Raw genomic sequence first — 18,349 nt, 5'->3', positions numbered from 1 at the left:
TTTGCGTAAATCTGTTCCCGAACACGGGTAATGCAGCTAGTAAACATATAATCCTTTCCTTTCATTATTGCTGTTTGTCATGACCAAACACTTTTTAAATAGATTTTCTAAAAATCTATATAAATATCACAACTTCTCGATATTGTTAGCTATGACGTTTTGAAATGTAAACAAAATTGTGCATTGGTTTTCTATTATTACTATATTAATAATATTGGTTATTCTAATAATATCAGTGCATTTTACTTCTAATATTGGCCAATATTGCAGTTCTCCTATTGCAGGGGGAAAAATATAAACATATAATCTTTCCCTTTCATTATTGCTGTTTGTTGTATATAATAACACCCACACCCAGTGCATTACAGCTACCATTGCAGTTATCCTATTGCACTGCAGTGCCATTTGACTGCTAATATTGCATTTCTCAACCATCAATACCCTTTCTTTTTTCCAATATCACTTTGGTCGTGGGCTGTATGTCAGGGGAATTTCTAATGATAAAAATAATCAGTATTGTTGGGTTGTCAATCGTTTAGGTACCAGGGGCTGAATACTTAACCTCTATACTGCAATATTTGATGACATTTTTAGTTTGAACGAATGAAAATACCGGTACAGTTGGCTGGTGGCACTGCTTTACTGCTGGAGAGCCGGCCTCGTAGTCTCAGCCAGCTCACCACACCAGGCTCTATACTCATGTATTGTGATGCCAAACAGCAACCTAGCTGGTACAAAGATTGCTCGACCCACCTGACTCGGTACTGTCCTCCTTGTTCATTTGTATTTTAACTTGGTTCTTTACTGTTGTGGAGAAACAGCTCCCATCGTTTAAGATATACTAATGTACCTTTTTTGTGGAAGTATCATACAGTAGTCAAGGTCATAGGAAGCAGCTGGTGTTTTAGGAGCGCCACCCTTAATTGTAATTAGGTTTTCTAGCGGAGTAACTATGGCTTGCATTTTAAAATTAACTCAGTTTTTTTTGTTTATGATGATGTGGCTGACTAAGCATTTATTGCTTGACTATCCTGTTATATTGCTTGACAATATCCTGTTATATTGCTTGACTATATCCTGTTATATTGCTTGACTATCCTGTTATATTGCTTGACTATATCCTGTTATATTGCTTGACTATCCTGTTATATTGCTTGACTATATCCTGTTATATTGCTTGACTATATCCTGTTATATTGCTTGACTATATCCTGTTATATTGCTTGACTATATCCTGTTATATTGCTTGACTATATCCTGTTATATTGCTTGACTATATCCTGTTATATTGCTTGACTATATCCTGTTATATTGCTTGATTATATCCTGTTATATTGCTTGACTATATCCTGTTATATCGCTCGACTATATCCTGTTATATTGCTCGACTATATCCTGTTATATTGCTTGACTATATCCTGTTATATTGCTCGACTATATCCTGTTATATTGCTTGACAATATCTTGTTATATTGCTTGACTATATCCTGTTATATTGCTTGACTATATCCTGTTATATTGCTTGACTATATCCTGTTATATTGCTTGACTATATCCTGTTATATTGCTTGACTATATCCTGTTATATTGCTTGACTATATCCTGTTATATTGCTTGACTATATCCTGTTATATTGCTTGACTATATCCTGTTATATTGCTTGACTATATCCTGTTATATTGCTTGACTATATCCTGTTATATTGCTTGACTATATCCTGTTATATTGCTTGACTATATCCTGTTATATTGCTTGACTATATCCTGTTATATTGCTTGACTATATCCTGTTATATCGCTTGACTATATCCTGTTATATTGCTTGACTATATCCTGTTATATTGCTTGACTATATCCTGTTATATTGCTTGACTATATCCTGTTATATTGCTTGACTATATCCTGTTATATTGCTTGACTATATCCTGTTATATTGCTTGATTATATCCTGTTATATTGCTTGACTATATCCTGTTATATCGCTCGACTATATCCTGTTATATCGCTCGACTATATCTTGTTATATTGCTCGACTATATCCTGTTATATTGCTCGACTATATCCTGTTATATTGCTTGACTATATCCTGTTATATTGCTCGACTATATCCTGTTATATTGCTTGACAATATCTTGTTATATTGCTTGACTATATCCTGTTATATTGCTTGACTATATCCTGTTATATTGCTTGACTATATCCTGTTATATTGCTTGACTATATCCTGTTATATTGCTTGACTATATCCTGTTATATTGCTTGACTATATCCTGTTATATTGCTTGACTATATCCTGTTATATTGCTTGACTATATCCTGTTATATCGCTTGACTATATCCTGTTATATTGCTTGACTATATCCTGTTATATTGCTTGACTATATCCGGTGATGTTGCGACTGGCTGCTGTACGAGTATACTGTACAAATGCTGTAACAATTAAAAAATTGAAGGGCATTGGCAAAGACAAAATTTCATGGGAAATTTAAGATAAATATTGAACAATCAGCTATGGAGTCCTTGATTCATGGAAAAGTGCAAAGTGAATTGTATGAATAATCCATCAACCTAATGATTTATGATTTAGCTTTAATTTTGTGCTAATCTCTTTATTTCTACCATGAGAAAAAAAGTAAAGCTCCAAGTTTTTTCATTGCAGTTTAGGATGGTTGGTTATGCAAGGTCTAAGAGGGATTTATGACAAAACCATCGGAATATGCTATTTTATAGCCCTCTGAATTCTATTGCACATAATTTTTAGCGCATAATATTTAAGTTACTTTATTTTAATTGCGCGATTTGAATATAATATTTTTGTGATTTTACTGCTGGTGTGGTCTATTTGTTTTTTTGCTCCATCTTTTTGGAGTTGTCATTTTCTCTGTCGATGTCACTCTTTATTACAGCTTGATAACGGTGCTAAATGCCAGCATACCCCTAAAATTTGTTTTCTCATCCAAAATTGTTTATGCTAAATTAGAATTGTAAAGGCTCTCAACGATTAGTTCAAGTTTCAAGTAGTTGGCAGGTACTCTCTTCTGCTCTGTTACAATTACTATCATCTCAGGTCTTTTGGTGTAAAATGCCTATTAACTCTCGCTACCAAATTGATTTTTTTACTGGGACATTAATACATATTTGGTAAAACCTAATCTTTGACAAGGACGCATATAAATTGTTTTAATTTGGAACTACACGGTCTATAAAAATGATTTATTACCAAACTAATCAGCATAAAATTTTACATCAGCTGATGCCATAAAAAATGCCACAAATCTGTTGCAAAATGACCTCAGACAATTTTTCCTCGGACGAACGTTCCTCGGCAAGCGAGGAACTGAAGCTTAGTTTTTCATAATTCATCCTTTGTTGCTTCTTTGTGGACTGGATTATTGTCTAGCTGGATGTAGACCCTGCTTAACCTACAAGTATTGCCCATGATATTCCAGTTATGTCCTCTGCAGGTGGCACATGAGATATATACAAGACGCCGAAATAGGGCATGCTGTGCTCTATTGTTCAACAGAGAAGCATTGCAACCCTCAGCAGGATGCAGGTACCTATATCTGCACTTTTGAGACTAATATTTAGTGATATGCAAGCCATAACAAACATAAGACTCCCTTAGTTGTTCCAGAACATCAGACTCGAATAAAGCGGTGATTATAGTTACATATTTTTGTGTCAGATCACGTTTTCATTAAGATTTGGCATGGTTTAACTTGCTAGCCATTTCTTCATACTAAACTCCAAATCTTTTGTTTTGAAACTGTCAGTTCACAAGTTACTCCGAGATATAAGCTGCAAAGCTGCAGTTGTGTGCACCGACAGCTCTTCTCATATTTCAAAACTATTTTAATTTGTACACAATATCTTTTAATTTATACACAATATCTTTTAATTTATACACAATATCTTTTAATTTGTACACAATATCTTTTAATTTATACACAATATCTTTTAATTTGTACACAATATCTTTTAATTTACACACAATATCTTTTTATTTATACACAATATCTTTTAATTTATACACAATATCTTTTAATTTATACACAATATCTTTTTATTTATACACAATATCTTTTAATTTGTACACAATATCTTTTAATTTATACACAATAACTTTTAATCTATACACAATATCTTTTAATTTGTACACAATATCTTTTAATTTATACACAATATGTTTTTATTTATACACAATATCTTTTAATTTATACACAATATCTTTTAATTTATACACAATATCTTTTAATTTATACACAATATCTTTTTATTTATACACAATATCTTTTAATTTATACACAATATATTTTTATTCATACACAATATCTTTTAATTTATACACAATATCTTTTTATTTATACACAATATCTTTTTATTTATACACAATATCTTTTAATTTGTACACAATATCTTTTAATTTATACACAATATCTTTTAATTTATACACAATATCTTTTTATTTATACACAATATCTTTTAATTTATACACAATATCTTTTAATTTATACACAATATCTTTTTATTTATACACAATATCTTTTAATTTGTACACAATATCTTTTAATTTATACACAATATCTTTTAATCTATACACAATATCTTTTAATTTGTACACAATATCTTTTAATTTATACACAATATGTTTTTATTTATACACAATATCTTTTAATTTATACACAATATCTTTTAATTTATACACAATATCTTTTAATTTATACACAATATATTTTTATTTATACACAATATCTTTTAATTTATACACAATATATTTTTATTTATACATAATATCTTTTAATTTATACACAATATCTTTTTATTAATACACAATATCTTTTGATTTATACACAATATTTTTTGATTTGTTGCGCAAGTTTTATCGATGCTGATTATCCTTAAGTTAGGATGTTTGGTTCGGTACTAATACTGAACTAATACTGAACTAATGCTGAACTAATACTGAACTAGTACTGAACTAGTACGGAACTAGTACTGAACTAGTACTAAACTAGTACTGAACTAATACTGAACTAATACTGAATTAGTACTGAACTAATACTGAACTAGTACTGAAGTAGTACTGAAGTAGTACTTAACTAATACTGAACTAATACTGAATTAGTACTGAACTAATACTGAACTAATACTGAACTAGTACTTAACTAATACTGAACTAGTACTGAACTAATACTGAACTAATACTGTTTTAATACTGAACTAATACTGAACTAGTACTGAACTGATACTGAACTAGTACTGAACTGATACTGAACTAGTACTGAATTGATACTGAACTAATACTGAACTAATACTGAACTAATACTGAACTAGTACTGAACTAGTACTGAACTAGTACTGAACTAGTACAGAACTAGTACTGAACTAGTACTGAACTAGTACAGAACTAGTACAGAACTAGTACTGAACTAATACTGAACTAGTACTGAACTAATACTGAGCTAATACTGAGCTAATACTGAACTAATACTGAACTAGTACTGAACTAATACTGAACTAGTACTGAACTAATACTGAACTAGTACTGAACTAACACTGAACTAATACTGAATTAGAACTGAACTAATACTGAACTAATACTGAACTAGTACTGAACTAATACTGAACTAATACTGAACTAATACTGAGCTAATACTGAACTAATACTGAACTAATACTGTACTAATGCTGAACTAATACTGAACTAGTACTGAATTAATACTGAACTAGTACCGAACTAATACCGAACTAATACCGAAATAATACCGAACTAATACTGTACTAATATTTGTTAGTACACTAATAATGTACCAATAAATGTTAGGTTCGAAGCTACACGAGGAGTTCTCTCAGAAGGCACTGAGCAATCAATGCATGACACAAAAAGTCAGCCAAGCATTTGGCGGCACTCAAAAATCCATGGCACCGTTGAGTACAGCTACAGGGGTTTTGGTGCCTGACTCGCAAGTCTCAAAGAGTTTAAGGTTAGTCATGCTGACTATAGATGAGGATGTCTTGTTAATCTCTTAGATTTGCTAGTTATAGACATGTCTATAACTAGACTCATCAGAGAGAAGTTTGGTGTAGATGTGTCCATTATCTATTATCATTGTCTATAACTGGACTCATCTGAGTGCAGTCAGTTATATACATGTCTGTAACTGAACTCATCAGAGTGCAGTCAGTTATAGACATGTCTATAACTGGACTCATCAGAGTGCAGTCAGTTATAGACATGTCTATAACTGGACTCATAGTGCAGTCAGTTATAGACATGTCTATAACTGGACTCATCAGAGTGCAGTCAGTTATAGACATGTCTATAACTGGACTCATCAGAGTGCAGTCAGTTATAGACATGTCATGTTTATTGTCTTGACTATTTAAGGTTTCAGTTTCATTAGCCAGAACGGGTTGTATTCAATTTGAGTTCATCGCATTATAATTGGCTTCTATTCCTGTTTCTACTGTTGTTTTCATGGAAGAGTTATTTTCCTCCGTAGGTTGGAAGATCGAAGCTTACCTGTAGCAGAAGATATTTTGCCTCCTCCAGATGTCACGTCAGTTACGATGCAAGAACCTGTCCTTCCATTCAAGCTGGTCTGTTCTCTGCAGTTTCTCATTGCTCTTTATTTTACTAGGTTAATGCCCAACATTGCCCTGGTTGTGAAAAAGTTTTTGCATAGGAAATTTACTTTTATTTAACTTATACGACATTTACCATTCTAACTTTTAAACTTATCATGAGAAAAAGTGTTTTGTGCAGTTCAAATAAATTTAGAGAAAAAATAAAGCGACTTTAAAAGTGCCTAAATATGAAATAATAAGCAAGTAATGGCTAGATACAGTCTGACAAAGATTACAATGCAAAATGATTGCATACTGATACAATTAATACGAACTTGAAAAACATAATAAAAATCATGAATATGTTGAATTAATAATAACGAGTACATAAAAATGTGTCTATACAAAGGTTACTTCTGCAGCAGAAGCTATCCATCAAAGTTTCGAATACAGCTGTACTGGTACAGCTGTACTGTACTGGTACAAACGTAAAAATGAGATGTAGTGCACCTCCGGGTTATGATGTCCTTATTTTACGTTTTTGCCTTACGACATGGAACACAATGTTTTTTTATCCACTTAATAAGGCTTTTTTTCGACATAATTATGACATCAACAAAACTATCTTTTGAAATTCAAATTTGGCGGTCGGTGTGCTCAGTACACCGGAATATCGAAGATGCCGATACGCTATTTGCCAAAATCCCTTCCACAACGCCTGAAAGAGACATGATGCTCGCTCTTTTTCAGTTCAGCTTTGCGATGCCAACAGCAGCATCAACTAATGTCATATGTCAGAATTAAATACATTACTGGAGCAGTGAAGCACACGAGAGGGTCTTGTCTGACCGAACGAAGAGAAAATATAGAGGCAATTCCTATTCGTGATAACGCAACAGCACTGTCCATGTGAAAAGTTTTCAGTTTTTACATTTTTTAGCGATTACCTTAGGAATAGTTGCCAGTAGAGCGAGAAATAGAAGGCGTGTAAATTGCAACGGCATATTTGAAAATAGTTAAATGAAAAAGGTAATTGATATAAGGCTTATAAAAAACTTTCAAGAGAAAAACAAACGCAAAGATCAATATTAATTAATAATAAAAGTACATACCTAGCTTGTAACCTGCAATTGCGGCTAGAAGTAGAAGTGGTAATACAACTCCAGTATGACGAATTGATACAACGCGGAAAAAACAATGCCTAACCAATAAATTTTAGATCAGGATGAATAAGATATATCAGAAAGATAAAAAACAACTTAGCAAAGTGGTTAGTTCGTCTGTCTGCAGAGCTGCTGGTTTCAAGTTGAAATCCAGTGCGAAGTGATTTTTCCGTAACTAGATTTCATTTGCTATAACTGGACACACTAATGACAGACCAACAAACAGACTAACGACAAACATTGAGATTTATATGTATATATATGTATATACATACATAATGGATATATATATATTGTCAAATGATAGCCTAATTACTGCATTTTTAAGATAAAATCGGAGTACTTGACACCTAACAAACGGAAGTCAGATGTGTCTTCAGATGTGTCTTCAGCTGCTGCAAGGAAAAGGCAAGTATACGTATACTGTTGTTGTTGTATGGTTGTATGGTTGTATGTTGTATAGTTGTATGTAGTCAGATAGCTGTATAGCTTTTATAGCTGTATTAGCTTAAAACTCCTATGATTTGTGCTATAGGAGGAGAATATAGCTGTAGCTTATTTTTGCTTGAAATTTGTAGCAGCAAGATGGATTCGGCTACACCATGCTTGGAGCAGCCGTCAGCATCAAACCAAGACACCAATGAGGAAACTATGCAGCCCATGGAGATAACTGCAGGTTCTTGTGTTATGCAAGAGACAAGTTCACAAAATGTGGTGAATCCTTCAGAGACAAATGATCTGTCACTTTTCCAGGGTCAGGTAAACTTTCAAGTTTGAGAACTCGTTTTGTGATTTATGCGGTTAGCTTCCTCTCTTTTTACCGGTATTCTCTTTCATTTCTGTTCACCGCTAGCTCACCTTTTTGTATTGACTATGTTTTATAAGGATTCTGGCTGTGATGTTAGTGTGGTGAAGGAAACTCAGCCTTCCCCTAGTTCAAATACACCAGTCGCAGACATCATTAAGACTGAAAGACCTATAAAATCTGAGATTGTAGACAGATTGGCATCAACAGTGACAAGTCAACCTTGTTTGGTGAGTTCTTGGCAAAAGTCTTGCTGGCTAATGTAATCCTCATGCTCCATCCGCGCTTGGATCACAGTCTTCACTATCATAACAGACTTACATTCTTTACTCACTGTTTGAGGAAAAAAATATTAGTTTGCTGAAGCTATGGTTTCAAACCTACCTATGTTGCTTCAAACTACAAATGCGTGCTACAATGCAACATAGCTACAGATGCGTGCTACAGTGTAACATAGCAACAGTATAACATAGCTACAGATGCGTGCTACAGTGTAACCTAGCAACAGTATAACATAGCTACAGTGTAACATAGCTACAGTGCAACATAGCTACAGATGCGTGCTACAGTGTAACATAGCTACAGTGCAACATAGCTACAGATGCGTGCTCCTGTGTAACATAGCAACAGTATAACGTAGCTACAGTGTAACATAGCTACAGTGTATCGTAGCAACAGTATAACATATCTACAGAGTAACATAGCTACAGTGTAACATAGCTACAGGATAACATAGCTACCTTGTAACATAGCTACAGTGTAACATAGCTACAGTATAACATAGCTACATTGTAATATAGCTGCAGTGTAACATAGCTACAGTGTAACATAGCTATAGTGCAACATAGCTACAGTGCAACATAGCTACAGATGCGTGCTACAGTGTAACATAGCTACAGTGCAACATAGCTACAGATGCGGGCTACAGTGTAACATAGCAACAGTATAACGTAGCTACAGTGTAACATAGCTACAGTGTATCGTAGCAACAGTATAACATATCTACAGGGTAACATAGCTACAGTGTAACATTGCTACAGGGTAACATAGCTACATTGTAACATAGCTACAGTGTAACATAGCTACAATGTCCATATGAATGCTAATTTATTGTCTAGGAAATGGAACAGCTGTCAGAAGCCATAATAGCCTCAGAGGGTGACTCCTGGAATAACATGCAGGTAGATTACCAGCGTCTTTTCCGTAAGACATGTCCTCCTGTATTCGAACAGGGTGATCCTAATGAAAGAGATGGTATGGCATTCTGGAAGGGAAAATGGGTACTTAATTACAAGAGATTTAAAAAGGTCAGCATGGATTATGATAGCTTACTAATAGCCTTAGATCTCGGCATATGTGATTAATTAGTTCATTGGGTGCCAGTAAATTCACAAAGCATGCTCTTTAGCATGTTTTAGCCACGATTACCGTAAAACCTCTAATTGAACGCCATGTCGCTCTATTTTTCAACCTCTCTTCTATAGTGGCGGTATATCGGAGGGGGCATTCAAATAGAGGCTGGCGGTCTATTTTTCAAATGGCTCGTCAGAATTTTCGGAAGATAATTTAGCCCTAATACGGGCGAAGCGAATGTCACCTATATTTTGCTCTCTTTTTTTGGTGGGGCGATATGAAAGGTTTACTTGCAACGAAATTCACATTACATTCAAGTATCATGTGAAATCAAAGGCCAATAAAAGGCTCAATATCCATCGTCTCGTAGCACTAGTTATGACAAATTCTTCGGGTTCTACCGGAAAGCCCGTATCAAATATAAATCCTCGCTACTTGACAGTATCATTTCAGCCTGGTCTAATCATCTAGTCGTAATCTGATCATGTGACCCATACTTTCTGCCAAATCATGCGAACAGTTTCTGCAGCACTTTTCGACTATCGCAGGTGACCAACAGGCTCCTCATGTTCATCAAAGGATGATATGCACTCCTTTGAGCTAAAGTTAAAAAAATAAACGAATTTTTACGGTAGGTTTTGAGATATCTTTGCTCAAATGACAGCTTTACAATTATTATGAAATAGACGCGTAAGGACAATAGACATGGTTTTATTGAATTCGTGAAGTATATTTGTGAAAATATTTAGACGAATGAGGTTGCATGAAAGTGTAAACAGAAGCCATCTTGTTCAACTACGTCCCATTTGAGCTGTTTTGGAAATATATTCCAATCTACGGCGTTTTTGTGATGGCTGCGATTAACTATTCGTTTTTGAGCTTTTAAGAGCTTGCAATCATATTTCCACATATTTTGCACCTTCAACACAGCAGAGTAAGACATGGTGAATCTGTTGATATCAAATAACTGTAATGTGAATTTTGTTGCAAATCAACCTTTAAACCTTTTGGATGCAATAAATCTGCTAACTTACTTTTAACTTGTCAAAAAAATTTAATAAATGCGTATTGAGAATTCGAGAAATATATCTGCCGGTTGATATCTATTGCATGCAATTGACCTCCGATGATATTATAGCCTGTGTCCTTTGCAATTTGTTAGCATTTCAAATTTTTATTTCCTTCTAAATTTGAAGACATTTTTATTTTATATCTATATTTAACATTGTTGAATAAGGGCTCATTGCACTCACTGATATGTTTGCTACAGTTTACAGCCAAAACTAGCTTTTTATGTGCCATAGAAGTGGAGTTATGAGCATCGAGCCAATGTAAGCCACGTTAAGATAGCTGCAAGGATGCTATTAAATAACATGTTATAAATCTGAGTATTTTAAGTCTATTTATAAGTCTGCACAATAATAATCTAGTAAATGATACAAATATATATTCATGAAGAAGTTACATAAACGAATCATATTTATATTACATGCAGAAACAAAAATTAATGTTTTTTTGAAAACCGAAATATTTCCATCGTTTGCTCGGATAGCTGCATTCTGATTGTTGCTTTTGATGAAACGAATATATATCATGCAATATCTTCTGACCTCAACTCTTCTTCTGCGCTACTAACCAGTCGATATTAGCGTCCAAGCAATTTTTGGCAGAGCAAAGCTTTTACGCGCTGCATGTAGAATAATAAAAGTAAGCTCATTAAACGTAACTTTTGGTCCAAAACTTGCGAACCGGTTTTTATAGTATAGTTTTCGAAGTGTTAGGACCGCGTTAAACAAGGAACTATTATTAACCTAGGACAGCAATTATTTCTATAGTGTTGCTTTGAAAGTTTATCTACCATCATAGGTTTATACCGTTTTTTGTATATGTAGGCTACTTCGAAGTCGAAAGATCTCGTTAAACAGAGAACTACTAGTAGCCTGAGATCATTATTGATTATTGCTATGGTGTTGCTTTCAAAGTATTAACAAAAAAAACGAAAAGCTTTGGAATTGGACAAAGAGAGAATCAATTGTTATTGATATAAACGATTCATTATTAATACGATTTTGTGGACACTTTTCTACTGGTCAGTTGGTATTATTGGCTCGTAAAGATCAAGTGATGTCAGTGGTGGTCAAATGGAGGTGGCGTTCAATTGGAGAGTAGCACTCTATTTTCCAACCCTTTTCTCAGGGTGGCGGTCGATTGGAAGTGGCGTTCAAATAGAGGTGGCGTTCAATTAGAGGTATAACGGTAATTGCTAACAAGTTGTTAAATTGTACCTCAGAAAACTTGAAGGATTAGCCCATCTGCTGTCGATCACACTAAGGTTGCTGACTCATCACCATTTGATGTTTTTTTACATTACTATGTTTTCCTGTGTAAATAGATTTTGGTAGAACTGTGATTAAGGATGCAGATGATTTCTGTTTGAATTGTTAAAACTTGCAGAATGTCCAACTTCTGATGAAGCTTTTGAAACTGAACATCCTTCTATCACATCTGTGCATGGGCTGCATGTTGTAATCACATCTGCGCATGGGCTGCATGTTGTAATCACATCTGCGCATGGGCTGCATGTTGTAATCACATCTGCGCATGGGCTGCATGTTGTAATCACATCTGCGCATGGGCTGCATGTTGTAATCACATCTGCGCATGGGCTGCATGTTGTAATTGCATCTGCGCATGGGCTGCATGTTGTAATCGCATCTGCGCATGGGCTGCATGTTGTAATCACATCTGGCATGGGCTGCATGTTGTAATCACATCTATGCATGGGCTGCATGTTGTGATCACATCTGTGCATGGGCTGCATGTTGTAATCACATCTGCGCATGGGCTGCATGTTGTAATCACATCTGCGCATGGGCTGCATGTTGTGATCACATCTGCGCATGGGCTGCATGTTGTGATCACATCTGCGCATAGGCTGCATGTTGTAATCACATCTATGCATGGGCTGCATGTTGTAGTCACATCTGTGCATAGGCTGCATGCTGAAATCATGTCTGTGCAAGTGCCTCGTGTTGTAATCATGTATGTGCATGGGCTGCATATTATAATCATGTCTCTGCATGGTTTGCATATTATCATGTTTGTGCAGGTGATGCAAGTTGTAATCACTCAAGTGCTCCTCATGTGTATGTTGTACACAGTTTTCATATGTGCACATATGTTGCACTTTGTAATCACATATGCACATGCATTCATGTTATATGAGTTACACATCATGGCCACTGCCTGTTCATGTGTATACATATTTTGCATTTTAACTCACATGCGATCATGTGATCCACTTTGCAACCATGTTTGAACTTGATGTTGTTATGTTTACCAATACGCTCACATCACCCGCTGTAGTTATACAGTATGTGTAAAGGCAGTGCTTGCTAAGGGCAAGCTTGTTCATGTGATATGTGTATGTGTGATATATGTTCATGTGATATGTGTGTATGCACATGTACTATATCATATTCATGTTTGTTTGTGTGTGTTTGTGATGCATGCTGCCGTACTTGAAGCTAGTTGATCAGACTTTCCGAGTTCATACGCATTTTTCTGTGTTTTTGATGATCATGGGCTTTAAAAAACAAAGGCGTATATCTTATTGCAGAGTGTACAGGACACATTATAATTTCATTTTCATAGCTAATGTTGGGCCATTAATAAATCAGTGGGATGTAGTGTCAAGAATAGGATAGTTGCTATTTGTACCTCCCGCCATTAGCAGTTCTATCATATAGTCAATAAATGTGTATGTTGTGTTTTTATTAGCGTTAAGTGTTCCACAGCATTTCTCATAGATCATGGTCCGTAACCTACCTAGCTACTGTCGAGTCCACAATATGGCTGTCATTTTGTAAGCAAGGAAACTCCTTCACTAGATTCACATTCAATTGGGAACTTTACCTTATTTCATGCAAGCTGCTTTGTTTACATGAAAATATAAATTTCTCCTATTTACTCATGTTCATCATGATATTATAGTGCGGGAAGAAAAATCTTGCACACCTTCCTACTATAATCGGTGGCGGAGACTTGATAGACGGGCTCTGCTCACAACCTGACTCGGATAATTTCATAAGGATGCCTTCCCATGAGGAATCTGGGCAGCGGGAGACTGTTGCACCGCAGCTCATGCCCAGGAGATCTGGGCAGGGGGAGACTGTTGCACCGCAGCTCATGCCCAGGAGAAATGTTATTAAAAGCTCTATCTTTGGCGAGTAAGTCCAATAAAGCTTTCTGTTCAATCTCAGTTAACCAAGTAGCAATAATTGTTTTAAGCAAATTCATCTGTTGTTTTAATTAAGTTAAATCTAACAGATGCGCTTGCAATGGTTAATATTAAATATTCCCTAAGGTTATTCATCTCTGTGATATCGCTATATCTCTATATTGATTCCAATGTTCCTGCTGAGTCTATTCTTTCTGTTGTTTGTACTGTTTCTATTGTTTTAGCATTTCTGCTGTTTTTAGTGTTACTATAATTGTTTTACTACTGTTTTGGCATTTCTATTATTTATATTGTATTTGGGTTTCTATTGTTTTTCCTCTTTTTACTGATTCTACTTTCTCTCTCTATAATTGTTGTTATAGTTTCAAATGCAAGGCTCGAGTAATTTCTACATTCTCAGACATCAAATTTCGCATCATTTAAGCAATCGTGATTTCTCCTGCTTTACTTTATTCAAAGCTGGAGACAGACTCGCTGTAAGGAAAGGCTGATGCAGCTATGTTGTTACATTTATTTTAGCCAATGGGAGCTACCAAGAAAGAAATGAACTATGACAATGATTGTGATGAAAATGAAGATGAATAATGTGTGTGGCCTCTACGCAGCGATTCCCATGTGATGTTGTACATGACACTCGGGAAAACACTCAGTGATGTAGACACTCAGGAAAAGTTGGCTTTAGAAAATTCATTTGCATTTCTATTCTTGTATAAATGTTTCGTAGTTTTACCTTTGGCAGCTTATAACACAAAACTCTATTCAAGTTTTTCCTTTGATATAATTTGCGCTGGTAATGTGGGAGAAGTTAGGGCTATATGCCAATTGTACAGTTTTAAATTCATCCTCCCACACAGTTTTCATATCCGGTTTAATTTTCTTTGCTTTATGTTCTTTGTCCTTGGTTGTCGGAGTTACCTTTAATAACAAACATGTCAGGTCATCTGAAAGGTCATCTGAGAGCTAAACATTGTGTTAAAGTCTGTAGGCATGTCTGTTTTATAATAGCGTAAGCGCAATCTTTTGTTAGCCACATTTAACAAATATAATATTATGCTTTAATCTATTTATAAAAAGTATATTTATCACAGCGGTGATACGAGTTCCATAAGCAAAACTCGTGCTCTCTGCCCGTAAAACACTTCAGACATGCATGTAGAAATCGTGCTGCCAGTGTTTTATAAACCAACTAATATATTTTTATAGTTAAAATTATGCCGAACTCTACTGACTTGGTATTTTATAGCTGCTGCATTCCTCCATGTCAGCATATAGATACATCTAATGTAACCTCATGGTAGATGTGTTAAATGTTTTCATTATGTGTGAGTAGATTTGATGAAACAATTAGAAAATGAATACGAGTATAGTTTGCTGACCTGCAATAGCCATTTATAATACATGAAGTCTGTACCAATATACACTGAACATGATAAACCTGATTCCCTCCAAATGAACTTTGGAAATGAGGTTTGCTAATGAAACACCGACAACTGTTTCGGTAGCAGAATTGGTTTGAGCTTACATCAGCTAAATCGTGAGCAACTTTTCACATAAGCATTCAATTTTCAAATCGTGGGTTGATAAATATTTTAAAGTTTCACCTTTACTAATCAACTTTGTTTAAAATAACATTGTCGCAGCATTAATTAATAAGCATTTTTAATCAGTTATTTCAGTTCAGTGGTGAATTGTAATTTTTTACCCATCAATGCTGAAAATGCGTTCCCACTCGCATGTCGGGTGTCGAGTGGTTAAAAATTATTTGGCAAGGAAACTACATCAAAATAGAATAAAATAGCCTCATAAATTTTTCTTCAAAATACTCCGATTTTACTTCTGTAAATTTTGCTTTCATGGTAAGGGCAAGGATTTTACATGACAAACTGCAGTGAAAGTTGAGCTACAGTTGAACTGCTGCAAATCACAGCTTGCCTCGAATCTGAATTAAACGGAGGAGTAGAATTATCTACATCTCTGGCGTATTAACTAACTTCTTTTCTGTTGATGACCAGCTGTGAAAGAAAAAAATATTTTAGGCTAAAATTCTGGTTTTGAAGAGATAGTTTTTAGAGCATGAGTTCTATTCCGATTCGCGGTTTTTGTTTTTTGTTTAAGCTGATCAAGAAAAATATCAAGTTTTAAAAGTTTAAAGTTGGTTTTTGTAAGAAAATTGTTATGAGCTAGGAATTGGTCGCAAGTGCAAATGCTTATAGTAATAAAGAGAAGTGTAGCTAGCTTGATTTAATTTTTAGAGAACGATTTTACAGCAGTTTTGCTATCAAATCAATTTACAAATTATTTACAGAGGATAGGTTGTGGAGATAATCAAAATGGGCGTTACACAATAGGCTATTTTCAGTAGCGCAATATGTAAATATGTTTCCATCACAACATTCAAATATCCAATATTTACCATATATTCCAAATGCCGCATCTGTTCATGGGAAAAACTATTATCATTTCTAATTAAGTTGTAAAATAGCTTGCTTATGGTACCACATATAATGTATGTATTTACCTGTGAAGTTTCAAAAGTAGCAAATTTGACAGGAAACGTGTCGGAATATCGCCATTCAAGAAAGAGCCTTCCAATAGATAGGAGTAGGTGGAGGAGATATGATAACTGGAGCTGATGAACTAGGTCATAGCTGTACTTCTCTATGCCATGGTAAACCAGCACAGCGAGGTAACTTGATGGAATGAACAGCATCAGCCAGTCTGGAATTTGAAGCTTTGCATTGGTTGTTGCTGATTGGTTGTCTGCATCCCCTCTCTTGGATTTAAACAATTTGTATGCTTTTAAGGAGGTATGATAGCCTGTAATCCCAAAAGGCACCAAATATCCTACTAGAATAGAATAGGCTAAATATAAAATGAGAAATGTATCCGATCTTCCATACTCGGTGCGTGTGAGTACAATTATTAGTTGGGTGGCATCACAAGGTTTCCATTTACTAATGGTTCTCCAGACCAGAAGTGAAGGGGCGCATGAGATAAGAGATGCAAGAAAGATGATGGTAATTTTTATAGGAAACCCTGACAACAGTTTCTCTTTGAGATAGCTCTTATTATTTCTTGACTCCACACTCTACAAATAAACGACTATATGGAGTGATCGAGAAAACACGCCCTAAATAAAACTGCTACTAGATCTAGTATCCTCAAGTCTGTTTTTACATGCTGATCGCCTTTTCAAACCCAAAGCAGGCAATGGCAGCATTCTGAGGCTGGTCTGGTTTAACTTTGCTAATTCAGCTGACAGAAGAATCTTGTTTAAATGCATCTTAAAATACTTCACAACTTACTCCATCTTGAATTATTTTGACTAACTAAACTGGTGCTGACTAAATACTACTAAAACATGGAAATGGTAAATATATTATTTGACAAATACAAAATAGTGTTGAAAGTAATTATTGAATAAAGATTAATTCCAAATTGAGTTAATCAATTTGATGGCAACAATGAGCTTATGGAAGCAAATATGATATTACCTTTATTACTATATATAATATGATATTTGCCATTCAAAATTTTATTTGCTTTTGCCTGTCATAATTAAGGTCCAGTGTGTAAAACAAAACAACATGACCCCACTGGGGACTTTGATAAAGTTGTATCTTTATTTTGACTGCTTGGTAAACTCACTGGTCATGTACGTGCAATTTGCTTGCCCTAACTTCAGCATCGTAGCTTAGCTAAGTTATTTTCTTGCATTTTATAAATATATATCTATATATATATATCATATTTATATATATCATATCTATATATATATATATATCTATATATATATATATATATGCATGGAATAAAGCTGCCACTCTCATAAAATGGAATTCTTTAATAAAAACATCTCATGCTAACAACAATAGCTATTTATTGAAGTCTCCTTGAGTTTTGGTACTATTTCTTATGTTGACAGCCTCCAGAATTTGTCAAAGTGATGAACTTTTGGATATATTGAAATACGCCTACTAATATCGACTTGCTAGCAATCTGCATCGGAAAAAAAGTAACGGCTGTAACTATTACCCTTTTCCCTTTATGATCATAAGTCTTCTGAACATCTGAGTCTTGAAGCCATGATATTTGAACTATTATCCACACATACGCCATCAGAATGACTTGCTCGACGTACTCGAGAAACAGGTCTATGTGGCCAAGCACTACAGTTCTGTACTTATAAATCCCACTGGTATAAGCAGCTAAAATAAAC

At 34.7% G+C, this 18,349-nt stretch overlaps 1 protein-coding gene across 5 annotated transcripts in view; it reads left to right on the top strand.

Annotated features, from left to right (window-relative positions):
* The window catches only part of LOC137391234 (nibrin-like), a 45,690-nt gene extending 30,503 nt beyond the window's left edge, over positions 1-15,187 (top strand). For 4 of the 5 annotated variants that reach the window (XM_068077644.1, XM_068077643.1, XM_068077642.1 and 1 more), the window contains 11 exons: positions 595-761; positions 3,464-3,555; positions 5,827-5,986; positions 6,506-6,602; positions 8,061-8,140; positions 8,311-8,491; positions 8,618-8,767; positions 9,656-9,844; positions 13,884-14,045; positions 14,091-14,119; positions 14,590-15,187. In XM_068077644.1, the coding sequence (XP_067933745.1) occupies positions 595-761; positions 3,464-3,555; positions 5,827-5,986; positions 6,506-6,602; positions 8,061-8,140; positions 8,311-8,491; positions 8,618-8,767; positions 9,656-9,844; positions 13,884-14,045; positions 14,091-14,119; positions 14,590-14,677 (1,395 nt within the window). In that variant the 3' untranslated portion in view covers positions 14,678-15,187. The remainder of the gene's footprint in view (positions 1-594; positions 762-3,463; positions 3,556-5,826; positions 5,987-6,505; positions 6,603-8,060; positions 8,141-8,310; positions 8,492-8,617; positions 8,768-9,655; positions 9,845-13,883; positions 14,046-14,090; positions 14,120-14,589) is intronic. The other variant, XM_068077645.1, reaches the window with a different exon arrangement.
* Positions 15,188-18,349: the final 3,162 nt, after the last annotated feature.

This window comes from Watersipora subatra, chromosome 3 (assembly GCF_963576615.1).
Source record: "Watersipora subatra chromosome 3, tzWatSuba1.1, whole genome shotgun sequence".
In the NCBI taxonomy this organism is placed as follows: domain Eukaryota; kingdom Metazoa; phylum Bryozoa; class Gymnolaemata; order Cheilostomatida; family Watersiporidae; genus Watersipora; species Watersipora subatra.
This window is presented reverse-complemented; position numbering and strand designations above follow the sequence as displayed.